The sequence below is a fragment of the Lucilia sericata genome, unplaced genomic scaffold (genome assembly GCF_015586225.1).
Source record: "Lucilia sericata isolate MDLA Ls3-8-SP2 unplaced genomic scaffold, ASM1558622v1 Contig001395F_arrow, whole genome shotgun sequence".
Classification (NCBI taxonomy): domain Eukaryota; kingdom Metazoa; phylum Arthropoda; class Insecta; order Diptera; family Calliphoridae; genus Lucilia; species Lucilia sericata.
This window is the reverse complement of record NW_023995334.1, coordinates 100,001-114,034: the sequence shown is the minus strand read 5'-3', so window position 1 is coordinate 114,034 and position 14,034 is coordinate 100,001. Positions and strand designations below refer to the sequence as shown.

The 14,034-nt window shown below is 26.2% G+C and overlaps 1 protein-coding gene across 1 annotated transcript in view; it reads right to left on the bottom strand.

Annotated features, from left to right (window-relative positions):
* Positions 1–231: 231 nt before the first annotated feature.
* The window catches only part of LOC119611240 (headcase protein-like), a 93,988-nt gene continuing 80,185 nt past the window's right edge, over positions 232–14,034 (bottom strand). Inside the window, exon 3 of the mRNA XM_037966755.1 lies at positions 232–659. Within this exon, the coding sequence (XP_037822683.1) occupies positions 374–659 (286 nt within the window). The 3' untranslated portion in view covers positions 232–373. The remainder of the gene's footprint in view (positions 660–14,034) is intronic.

Sequence of the window (14,034 nt, the reverse complement as noted above, 5' to 3'; positions counted from 1 at the left end):
AGAAAGATTTTTGCTCATAAGAAACTTATTTATGTTTAATTTCAGCGCTAGACTCGCATTTTTAAACCAGTAAAGTAATTTTTTGAAGGGTAGGGTCAATTATGGATCGATCCGATAGTTATGACAAATTTCATCGCTATAATCGCATTTTTAAAACAGTTATGAGTGTTAAATCTGTTTTTCGTAGGACCACTTGTATGGGGGCTATTTTCATTACCAAACAAACCTTACCTATTTATGGAAAATTTCAAGTCTCTAGCTCTTTCCGTTCGGACTCTATTGCGCTTTCAACAGACAGACAGACGGACGGACGGAAGGACATGGCTAGATAGTCTTAGAATTTACTAAGAACCCAGCATATACTTATGTGGGTCTATGACCAATGACATCGGAATGACATCTTATTTGTCATAGTTAAATCTGAAATTTTCCAAATTCCTAAAGCGAAAATTCTAAAAATCTTAAACGGAGTGAAAATATGATGTGGAGTTTTCAGAAATTGCTTCAAATTATACAGATATCTAAGGTTTAAATAACAAAGCTTTAAAGCTTTTAAACTTACCTTAACTTGATAGGAATTCAAACGTGTCTTGGGCAAAAGATTGAATGATGAAAAATCCAAACGACGTGAAAAGATGCCATTGCAGCCAGATGTAGAACTATAAGAAAAAGAAACAGAAAGAAAGGTATTTCTATTAAAAACACTAAATTATTTTTGCAAAAAAAGAAAAATAACGTTTTAATTAAAACGTATTTAAATAAAATTGATAAATGATTTTACAATTAACATACGGGGTTCCAACTTGCCTGCGGTTTAATGATAATTTATATTAATTTATCACAGACTTTTGTAAAAAAAAAATGAAACAGTATTAAAACAATAGCAACTATCCAGCCAACAACTATTGTAAAAAAAAGTAAAAACCACAGAATTAAAAAAATATATAAAGATTTTTTTAAATTGAATAAAATAATAATAATTGCAAAAACGATAAGTAAAAGTAGTAAAATTAAATTATATTAAACAGCAGCGTGGTTTTAAAAAGGGCAAAAATAAAGAATATTTTCTATTAAGACAAAAATTGCCATTTTTCTGCTTTTTGTAAAGAAAAAGGCAAATTTTCTTTTAGCTTTAAAAGAAAAAATTTTAAAAATTAAATTTTGACTCATTGTTTTAGCAACACACGAGTTTCAGGTAAAAAAAATAATAATAATAATAATAAGGCCTGGCTGATGAATAATCTTTATTTATTTAAGCAGCACACACTTTCAATTAAAAAGTGTGTGTGTGTGAGTGTAACATTTTTTTTGCCATTTATTTTATTTATACATTTTGTATAAAGTTATCAAAAAATAACAACAATTTTTTTATAAAAACGCTAAAAAAGTGCCAAAAAATAAAATAAAAAAACACATAAACAAAATGAAATGAAAGAGAAAATAAAAAACAAGCTTTATAATTTTGTTGTTTTTTTTTTTCGTTTTTGTATTTTATTTATAACCTTGACATTGAATTTGTTTGTATTTGTTTTATTTTGTTTTTGTTTTATACACTCTCAAACCCCAATCAGCAAAACAAAATTAGTGAAAAAAACAAAAACAACTGACTTTAATAGCCGGTACATGGAGTGGGGTAAATCAGAAATTAGAAAAATAATACTAAAGCAACAACTACAACAATAAAAAGGCATATAACAATTACTAATACTTGTATTGTTTTTGTTTTCTTCATTTTCTGTTTAACCCTCTAAGGGAGGATGTACGGTCAGACAGATTTTTTCGAAATAGAATCTAGTATAGACTATATTATAGACTAGACTATAGACTAGAATATAGACAAGACTATAGACTAGAATATAGACAAGACTATAAACTAGACTATAGAATAGACTATAGACTAGACTATAGACTAGACTATAGACTAGACTATAGACTAGACTATAGACTAGACTATAGACTAGACTATAGACTAGACTATAGACTAGACTATACACTAGACTATAGACTAGACTATAGACTAGACTATAGACTAGACTATAGACTAGACTATAGACTAGACTATAGACTAGACTATAGACTAGACTATAGACTAGACTATAGACTAGACTATAGACTAGACTATAGACTAGACTATAGACTAGACTATAGACTAGACTATAGACTAGACTATAGACTAGACTATAGACTAGACTATAGACTAGACTATAGACTAGACTATAGACTAGACTATAGACTAGACTATAGACTAGACTATAGACTAAACTATCGACTAAACTATCGACTAGACTATAGACTAGACTATAGACTAGACTATAGACTAGACTATAGACTAGACTATAGACTAGACTATAGACTAGACTATAGACTAGACTATAGACTAGACTATAGACTAGACTATAGACTAAACTATAGACTAGACTATAGACTAGACTATAGACTAGACTATAGACTAGACTATAGACTATACTATAGACTAGACTATAGACTAGACTATAGACTAGACTATAGACTAGACTATAGACTAGACTATAGACTAGTCTATAGACTAGACTATAGAATAGACTATAGACTAGACTATAGAATAGATTATAGACTAGACTATTGACTAGACTATAGACTAGACTATAGACTAGACTATGGACTAGATTAGGCTATAGACTAGACTAGACTATAGACTAGACTATAGTAGACTATAGATTAGACTATAGACTAGACTCTAGTCTATAGTCTAGCCTCTATAGACTACAAACTAGACTAGACTATAGACTAGACTCTAGTCTATAGTCTAGCCTCTATAGACTACAAACTAGACTAGACTATAGACTAGACTATAGACTAGACTATAGACTAGACTATAGACTAGACTATACACTAGACTAGACTGGACTATAGACTAGACTATAGACTAGACTATAGACTAGACTATAGACTAGACTATAGACTAGACTATAGACTAGACTATAGACTAGACTATAGACTAGACTATAGACTAGACTATAGACTAGACTATAGACTAGACTATAGACTAGACTATAGACTAGACTATAGACTAGACTATAGACTAGACTATAGACTAGACAATAGACTAGACTAGACTAGTCTAGACTAGACAATAGACTAGCTAGTCTATAGACTAGACAATAGACTAGTCTATAGACTAGACAATAGACTAGACTATAGACTAGACTATAGACTAGACTATAGACTAGACTATAGACTAGACTATAGACTAGACTATAGACTAGACTATAGACTAGACTATAGACTAGACTATAGACTAGACTATAGACTAGACAATAGACTAGACTAGACTATAGACTAGTCTATAGACTAGACAATAGACTAGTCTATAGACTAGACAATAGACTAGTCTATAGACTAGACAATAGACTAGACTATAGACTAGACAATAGACTAGTCTATAGACTAGACAATAGACTAGACTATAGACTAAACTACATACTAGACTATATACTAGACTACAGACTACATTATAGACTAGAAATGGGTTAATATCGACAAACAAGCATTCAAATCTAGTTTCTTTTTATTAAAATCTATAGAAAAACAGAGTTTTATTTTTATAGTTATATATTTTTAAATTATATTTCTTAAATTTTTGTTATTGTTGTTTAAAATTTGGTAGTGTGTGAGATAATTATAAATGCGGGGGTGGAGTGCCTTGTATCATACACGCGCTTCAACTGTCAGACATCAACAGACTGACTGATTTTATTCTCATTTAAAATTTTTTTTTGGTAGACATGACTAAATGTTGCCGATGACTGGAATTGTTGTTATTTAAACAAAAATATTTTATTTATGGCGAAAATAAAACAATTAGAATTGTTAATTTTTTTGTTGTTTCTTATTATTTTTACTTCTTTTGGGTGAAAACAAATTTGTGCAAAGATATAAAAAAACGATGTTTGAGAATTTGAGAAACAAAACAGAGAAGAAATATAGAAAAAAACATTTAAATAAATATTATTCAATAAAAAAAATATGAATTATAAAGCGGAAGTTAAAATTTTGTTAAATATAGAAAGAATCTGATAATTAAAAAAAAAAAAACTTAAAATGAAAAGAATGTCCAATAACGGATTAAATCAATAATACAATAAAAATATATATTCAAGCAAAATGTTGTGGAAAAAAACTTTCTAGAAAACCTGTTCTCTTAAGTCTGTTAAAGTTAAAGTTAAATTGTGTTCCGTCTAAAATCAGATAGAATTACTTGCATTCCAGCACAAGTAAAATTGAATTTGGAATTTTAGATATTTAAACTCATTCGATCAAGAATATTTGATAAAGGCCCTTATTTTTGGATCGAATATTATATATGATTACAGCTGAATTTCTCGCTGGGTTTGTTTAAAAGAAAGTAAATTAATACCCCAATGACATATATTTTTTAATAACTTTATAACAAAGTTATCTAAGTCATTTAAGCCCCCCCCTGTTGAAGTCCCCAAGAGTCAGAACGTTTAAAACAAATTATCACTGTTTTTTTTTTTTTGCCGAAAAAAAAATACTGAATATTATTTTTGTTAACTTATCAACATTGAGTGTGAGTATTTTTTTGTTTTTATAAAAGGAATTTTATTTATAAAATTAGCAGCTTGTTTATAAAATTTTATCGTTTAATAAACAAAATCCAAAAAAAACAAGGCCTGTTTTTTAAAAGAAAACAAAATTCGCACATTTTGTTTATATTTACTTAACAATGACTAAAATGTTAAACAATATTTTTTATATATATAATTTTTGCGGAATATTATATAATAAGAAAGAAAATAAAAAAATGAGGAAGAAGTAAGAAAATTCATAAAGAATTTGGTAAAAAAAAACAGTTTCCTTTGTAGCATTTTAGGTCAAAACCCAGAACAGGAAATGTTTTATAAAACTGTTTAATATAGCTTTCATTTGATATACAATTTATCTATGTAGAGAACTTATTGCTCGAGAGCTTAGCCATATTACATCTGGGGGTAAAGCTCTTTAATATAGCTTTCATTTGATATATATTTTATCTATATACAAAACTTAGTATCAGAGATATAACAAAATAGGTTCAAAAATCAACGTAGTCTCTAATTTTTGTCAGCCATTTAGACACTGATTTCTAAGATTTTTAGTAGTAAAGTTCTCGGTCCAATATGTAATATATATGAACATAATGGCCCATATTACATCTGGGTTAAAGCCCTTTAAAAAAAGCTTTAATTTGATATATATGTATATATCAAATTTTTACTGGGTATTTATCACAGATATAACCAAAGAGGTTCGAAAACCAAAGTAGTCTCGTAGAAGTTTCTGCGCAGATTTCTAAGATTTTTATTAGTAAAGTTCTCGAGCCTATATCAGATATATTGATAAAAACATGCTGATCTATAAGACATCTGGGGGTTTTGTTAAACTGCTAACAACAAACACATAGACCGATTTTAATCGCCTTGATTTTTGGCAATTGTCCAACTTGTCTTTTATATTGATGTTGTAGTTTTTTCTGCAAGATATCTGGGAAATCTTGGTGTAAAATCTTGAAGAAGTGATTGAATTTCTAAAGACCTCTAAGGTATCTGGGGTATTTAAAAAATCGAATCCAACAAAGGCCGTGAAAGACGTAAATCGACTCTTTTATCTATAAATCTTTTAAATATAAGCTTTATGGGCCGCAGGTAAAGTTTTTGGAATTAAAACTAAATTTGGATCAGACAACTGAATACTCTTCCAGAGGTAAGGTTTACATCGGCAACGAAAGGGCGAATGTCGAAGCTTTAAAGGGAAGGGAGCTTGAGATAGCAAAACCTAACCTAGATCAGACAATGTAAACTTATTTCCATACTATATATCGATTCTGTTCTCATTTGCTATAGAAACCGAATATTCGGTAGAATATTTATTATTCGTTTATATTTATTTATTTATATTATTAAGAAAAAAATATAATTGACGATAACAAAATATTTCTATATTTATTCCATAATTAAATTAATGTAAATGAAAAATGTGATTTAAAAAAAAACATTATTTTTTATCACAATTAAAAAAGGGAATTTACAATACTAAATAAATATTGTAAATATTACTCATTTCAGCAACAAATTAAAAAAAAATACTTACAATATTAAACAGAAAAAATTTAAATAAAATGATTAAAAATATTTAAAAAAAAACTGACCTAAACATTTACAAAGAAAAAAAAAGTTAATTACTGATTAAAACTTTTACAAATTTATTATTAAGTTAATAATAAAACTGACCTAAGCTTTTTTTTTCATAATAATCTATATAAACAGACAAACCATTAACAAACTATTAATAAATTTTTAATTAAACAAGAAACAGAAACAAAAAATTTTTTTTCATTAATTTGTTTAAACAGCCGTATCGAAAAACATTCAATTTAATTAAATAATAAAATTAGTTAATTCTATACATTAAAATGACGAACGCCGCAGCGTACGTAAGTAGCAAATTGATTAATTCATTATATTATTTAAAGGTAATTTTGAAATTTTGTTAAATACTATATTTATTTTATTGCTGTTTTTTTATAGTGATTATTACCTTTTAACCGTTTTAATAGTTTTTTTATATTTCATTTTAATTGACTTTAAAATTTAAATAATTTATAACAATTATAGCTTTGATTTTAAAAGATATTTGAAATCAAAAATTCAAAACATTTATTGAGGTTTTTTGAATTATTTTTTTTAAATTTTGTAGACGTTTTGATGTGATGATATTTGTAGCAGCAGAGAATTTTAAGTTTAATAACTAATTTAATAAGAAATTAAAGTTTAAACCTTTAAAAGCTTAAAGAAAAGTGTGGTTTAAACCATTCATCCATGTGCATTACTTTGACTTACATATGATCTGTTATATAAGTATTTATTTTAAGCTGATTTCCTTTTAAAATGAAAGCGCGTTGGGAACTGTTTTCATTACCACTTATTTAACTGTGACTGTGGCAATGACTTATTAAACTACCAATTTATAAGCAAGCGTGTTAAGTATTGCTAGCTTTTGCATTTGAATTATTATTAATTACTTTTAATTACACCTGCATTACTTTAAAGTAGTTTAATAATGACTTACATATAATCTGTTATATAAGTACTTATTTTAAGCTGATTTCCTTTGAAAATGAACGCGCGTTAGCAACAGTTTTCTTTACCACTTATTTAACTGCTTACTAAGTAATAAGTGACTGTGGCAATGACTTATTTAACTGCCTATTTGTAAGCAGGCGTGTTAAGTATTGGTAGTTTTTGCATTTAGAAGTGTTACTTTGAGAAAATCTTTCTAATAAATTCATTATTTTACTTTATTAAGTTTTAATTTTTAAAATTTCAAAGTAATGACTTATACCTGCATTACTTTAAAGTAGTTTAATAATGGCTTACATATAATCTGTTATATAACTACTTATTTTAAGCTGATTTCCTATTACAATTAATGCGCGTTAGCAACTGTTTTTTCAAACAACTTATTTAACCGCTTACTTGTAATAAGTAAGTGTGGCAATGTAAGTATTGCTATTCATATAAATTAATTATTTCATTTTACAAAACTTAATTTTTTAAAATTTCAAGGTATAGATTTCGTCTTTTGTTAATTTTATTAAAACAATAAACGTTTATTTAATTTGTTTAAATTATATAATAAGCACGTTTCAAAAATTCCCATACAACTTGTGAATTACTCTATTCAGAGACCTCCCAAAAAGTTTGTTAATAATTCACACCTCATTTTTTTAGCTTGATATATTATTTATTTTAACTATTTACAATACATTATTAGTTATTTGTAGTAAATTGTTTATTAATAAATGACTTGTTAAAAAGACACAGAATATTAACTAAAAAAGAAACAGTCAATAATCAATATTCGTTAAATAGTGTTTAAAAGTAAACGAATCGGTTACTAAAGAGATTAAGAGAGAGATAGTTTTGAGATCTCATATATCTTTATAGGAAGCGAAATTCGATTTCGAATTAGTTGGAATCAATTATTTGAAGTAATGAAACAACGTATACAGCATCTTCTTCTATGTCTTCACTGGCAATGAATTAGAAAGTATTTATATAACACATTATTAGTAAGAACTTATTAAACTACTTCTATGTAATTCAGACGATATGTAGTAGTCACTAAAGAGTAGGTTATTAGGTAAATCGCATGAACAACCTATACAGCTTCTTCTATATCTTCACTAGCAAGATAGCTAATGAATTAAAAAGTATTTATATAACACATTATAAGTAAGAACTTATTACACTACTTCTATGTAATCCAGACGATATGTAGTAGTCTCTGAAAAGTAAGTTGTTAGGTAAGTAATTTCACTTACCTAGCATTACCTAGTTTTTGCTGGGTATCTAACTGAGCTCGTAAGTTCTACACATGAACAACTACTGTATATCAATTGAAAGCTATTAGAAAGTCCTTTTCAGTTATTAACTTCACAAATCGTTTAACATAATATCCCTCTATTCGCCTTTAATCGATTATTTGGTTACTACGAAAAATAAACTACACATATAGTAAACATTTGTCTGTCAAAAATTTGTTTAAACAAATTTAAGATGATTTAGCAAATAATATATTTTTGGGTTATTTACTTGCCAAATATGTTAACACATGTTTGCATTTTCTTTCAGAAATGAAGGTCAAAATAATAAAAAATTCAAATAACCATTAAGAAAATAAAAAAAAGTTCACACTTTTTTATTGCCGTAGCACTTGTCAAATAAAGATAAAAACATTTGTAAAGATCTCTTGGTCCTATCTCTGATATATTGTTATCTAGGAGTTTTATTAAACTACTTGCAACAAACACACGGATAGACGGATATTGCTACCTATTATTGTACAATTTATCGTATTACTTAATGATCAGATTTTGCGCCATACTGGGTCTTAGTTATCTGAAGACTTCGAAAATCCGATTCCAAAAAAACACAAGGACACATCTTGATCCAATCTTTGATATATTGATATCTAACTTCTTTCAACAAACACGAGCATAGACGGACATTACTAGTTATAATTGTGCAATTTATTGTATTAATTTATGATCCGATTTTGGGCAATATTGGACCTAAGGTATCGAAAATTCGATTCCAACAAACACAAAAGGCCACATGGTATCGGCGTTTGTATTATAATATCAAACAGAAAGTGTTTTTCTTTGAGCTTCACAAATCATATTGAAGATAAAAAGCATTGAGGAACTACGGAAAACTATGGGAGGTCCAATTTGGAATATATAGAGCAAGTATTCAATTACTTAAAAAAACTAAAAGAAGTTGGGTATGAAATATACCTACACAGAGGGAAAAAGAAATATACACACCTGGTACCAAATTGACACCAAACTGTTTATTATATTTCAATAACATCCGTTGTCAAAATACGTAGGACATCACCACTATGTAATGTTGACAACATTGACAACATTACATAGTGTTGTCATACGTATGTATGTACTTTGACAACGGATGTTATTGAAAAATCATAAAATCTTTGGTATCAATTTGGTACCAGGCGTGTATATTTCTTTTTCCCTCTGTGTCTCTTTAGTCATGGTTCACACTAAAACAAAAGTGTTATTTTTGTTATAGCTGGAACTCCGGAAGACTATGGGTGGTCTAATTTTGAGTATTTTAAATTTAGCTCAAGTACTTTTTGAAAATCTAGAGGCTATGTGAACTAACTGGCCCGCATAAAATACAGATAAGCTTTTTGTACTTGATTCACACGAAATCGACAAACTTTATCTATAAGCTTTCATCTTTAAACATGTTAGGAATTGGATATTAGTTAATAATAATTTAAACTAGATTTAAATGCAGCAAAAATTAAAATTCAAAGAATGTTTAATAAAATTTTTATTTGAAGAAAAAAAAAATGGCAGAAACAATGGCTTATATGGTTTGTATGTTTAGGTGATTTATTTGATTATTAAAAACATTTAAATGTAAATTACTTTTAATAAACTCATTACCACCTTTATTTAAGACAGAAAAACTGTTTTGTTTTATAATTTTTTTTGAACAGAAATGATTTAGCTAATTTATGTATGAGAACGAAACATTTAAGTTTAAAATAATATCTCATTCACAAAATCAACATTAACAATAATAATTAAATTCCAACTTTATATTACAAAAAAAAGTGTTTGTCTGCCAACCAGCCAGCCAACACAAAACAGCCTGACTGATGGTGGGGTTGTCTTTTTAGCCCTGATATTTTTGCTTTACAAAAATTCAATGGCATCTGAATTGAACAAAAAAAAAATTAAATAAATAAAATAAAAGACAGACTTTAAAAACTAAAGCATGACTTGTTTTAATTATAACACAACAATACCTACTTAAATTGAATTTATTTTAAATACAAACAAAATACATAAGAAAAAAAAAAATAAATAAAACGAAATGAAAATTAAAATAGAATACAAAATCTAGAAAAATAAAATTCCATTAAGAAAGAAATATATATAACAGACAGTAAACAATATAAAGAATTAAATGAAAAAAATAATAATAATAAAATCAAGCCGGCTTTAAAACTCACAACGACTGACAACTGCTAAATCAGTGAACGGCTCTCTAACTCCAAAGGTAACGAAAGCCAGGAAATTTACTTTACCAAGGATACAATCAGCTGTTTTTAAGCTTTCCAGCAAATAAGGTTAAGTTTTAATTTATAATAACCCAAAACTCTTTATGCCGTTCTCTGCTTTAGTTTACATTGGCCCAACAACTACATATAACTATAATAAAAATTATCTATTTTTATTATTAGTTAAACACATTAATTCTTAAAAAAATGCTATAAAATTATTATATTATAGAGTTAGCATAAAGTCTAGAATTAGCAATGAACTAGTAAGGTAAATTTAAAGAATAACTAAAATCGTGTAAAAACCAAATAAATCAAGCACGAACAAAAAAAAAAAAATAACAAGTTAAATAAAATTTTCATAATAAGATTAAGGAAGAACAGAGAGAATGAAATGTATATATTTAAAATGTAAATAAAAGAGAAAGTTCTCAAGTAGCAAGAGTAGTACGGACAAAACAGCTGATATTTCTCCTGAAAAAGAACAGATTTAATCTCTAGCAACTTGTTGCTAAGAATCAAAGTGAAAAGAAATTTAATTAAAACTAAAGAAAAGTTAGAAAAACGTTTTAACTTTAAAAAATTCTAATAAAAAAAGATGTTGCAGCAGCTTGTTTGTAACAGTTATCAACGAGCAACATGTTGCTGAGATTTTGGATTAAAACTAAATTTTGTTTAAATTGTTATTAAAGCAAAAAAAAAAAAAATATTAAAAATTTTAATTTAACATGTTCCATCTATGTGAATGAATGTTTTAATAACTAGCAACATGTTGCTAAGATTTCGAAATTACAAATCTTTTCTTATAATTGTTGTTAAGGTGAGAAACTGAAAATTATTAAAATTAAACCTGATATAGCCAATACCTTATGTCAAAGAAAAATATTCTAGATTAAAAATTCTAATGAAAAAATATTGCTGCAGCTTGTTTTAAATTCTTATTCATTAGCAATATGTTGCTAAGATTTCACAATTTAAAATTGTTAAGTAAAATTTCTATTGAAACAAAATTTTGATTTAAATTCTTTTTAAAGCAAACAAAAATTATAAAAATTCTAATTTAACATGTTGCATCAACAGCCTGAATGTTGTTATCACTAGCAACATGTTGCTTAGATTTCGAATGTAAAAATATTTTCTTTTAAAAGTTGTTAAGATCAAAAATTGGAAAAAAGACTTAAAATAAACATGACATAGCACAATATTTAAAAGAAAAAATTTTCTAGATACAAAATTTTAATGAAAAAATGTTGTAGCGTCTTGTTTCAAATTCCTAATCAGTAGCAATATGTTGCTGAGAATTTAAAATTGTTAATTAAAATTCTTATTAAAACAAAATTTTATTTAATTTCTTTTTAAAGCAAAAGATTATTCAAAATTTTAGTTTAATATGTTCCATAAACATGAATGTTTCAACTAGCAACATGTTGCTAAGAATTCGAAATTAAACATCTTTTCTTTTACAAGTTGTTAATATCAGAAAGTGGAAAATAAACATGACTTAGTCAAACATCTGCAAGAAAAAATTATTCAATATTAAAAATTCTAATGAAAAAATGTTGCTGCAGCATGTTTGAAATTCTTATTTAATAGCAATATGTTGCTAAGATTTCACAATTTAAAATTGTTAACTAAAATTCTTTTTAAAACAATATTTCTTTTTAAATATTATTAAAGTAAGAAATAGTTTAAAATTATAATTGAACATGTTCCATCAACATGGCTTAATTTGTTAATAACAACATGTTGCTAAGATTTCGAAATTAAAAATCTTTTCTTTTAATTGTTAATTCCAGAAATTAGAAAAAGTTTTCAAATAAACATGAATTAGCAATATTATTTGCAAGAAAAAATATTCTAGATTAAAAATTTTATTTAAATTATTTTACAACAGCAACATGTGGCTGAAATTCCGAAATCAAAAATTGTTTTCTTAAATTCTTACTAAAGCTAGAAATTTATAAAAATTTAAATTAAAAAAATACACCAATACTGGGCTTTAATGTTTCAGTTACTAGCAACATGTTGCTAGAGACAAAAATATATAAAAAAAAGGAAAAAACCTATTTTAAAAAGTCGTACAAAACTTTTAAATCTTAATCCTTTCTTTAAGCCTAAATTGAATAAAAATAAATTCTTTAAGAAAAATGTTGCAAATATGTTGCTACAAATGTTGCCAAAACTAATTTTAATTACAAATCAAATTACTAGCTACACTAATTTCAAATTATAGTTTGAAAAAATTAGCATTAGTTTGTTATTTAATAATTTGCTAGTGGAAAAAAATTAAAACGTATTTTTTTCAATTATTAAACAGAAGCATTAAAAAAAATTGCAATTTTTCTTTTTAGATTTTACTGTGTTTGTGAAAATGTTTAGAGGCGTGTTGTTAAACATTTGCTGCTAATGTGTTGTTTGCTGTTTATAGTACTTTTTTTCAATTTTATTACCGTATATTTTTATTTTTTATATGGAATTTTTGTTGTTGTTGTTGTATATATTTAAATTAAACCCCTCCGAACCATAACCTAACACAATATTATTTTTGTTTTGCTATTATTATTGTTGTTGTTTTGGTTTTTCATAAGAAAATTATATGTTAGAAACTTTAGACAATAATTTTAGTTTGATTTTCAAAATGTACTGAGAGAAATTGTAAAATATTTAAAATTAATTTAATGTTTTTAAAGTAGAGATTTTCTAATGTTGCTGGAGATTTAATGTTCTGCAACATGTTTCTAAATATTTAATATTTGGCTGTAAAAAACCAAATTAAACCAAATTATATAATTTTTAACAAAATTCCTGAAATGTACTTTTTTGACAAAAGTATTAAATTTGGTACTTTTTCAAAATAGAAAAAAAAGTACTTTTTGGTACTTTTTAAAAAGGTACAAATTAGAAATTTTTAAAATTTTTATATTACAATGTTGTATAATAAACAAAAAACGGAAAAAGTACTTTTTACAAAAAGTACCATTATTGGTACTTTTTCAAAAAGCCACCAATTAAGGGATTTGCTACCAGAAATGTTAATTACTATAAAAATAGTAGTAGCATTTGACATTTTAGTACCAAATTTTAAGTTTTTAACATTGTTTTAAAGTGTATTTGTGCAAAAAATTTAGCAAAATAAACGTGACAAACTTTAGCTGTTGAATAGTACCAAAATACAAAAACAATTTAAATAGCTTTTTTTTGCATAAAACGTGTTTAAATATTAAGACTTCTGCCCTGCGGGCATAGACTATTGTATTTAAACAATTTAAAATGTATCAAGTTTTGTTTTTAAATGAATTAAACAAAAACGTAAACAATAATTTAGCACAAAATTTAAAGAGATCTAAGAAAAATTCAAACAAAACCAATTAACAAGTGCTTTTTTTGTGTGCTTCA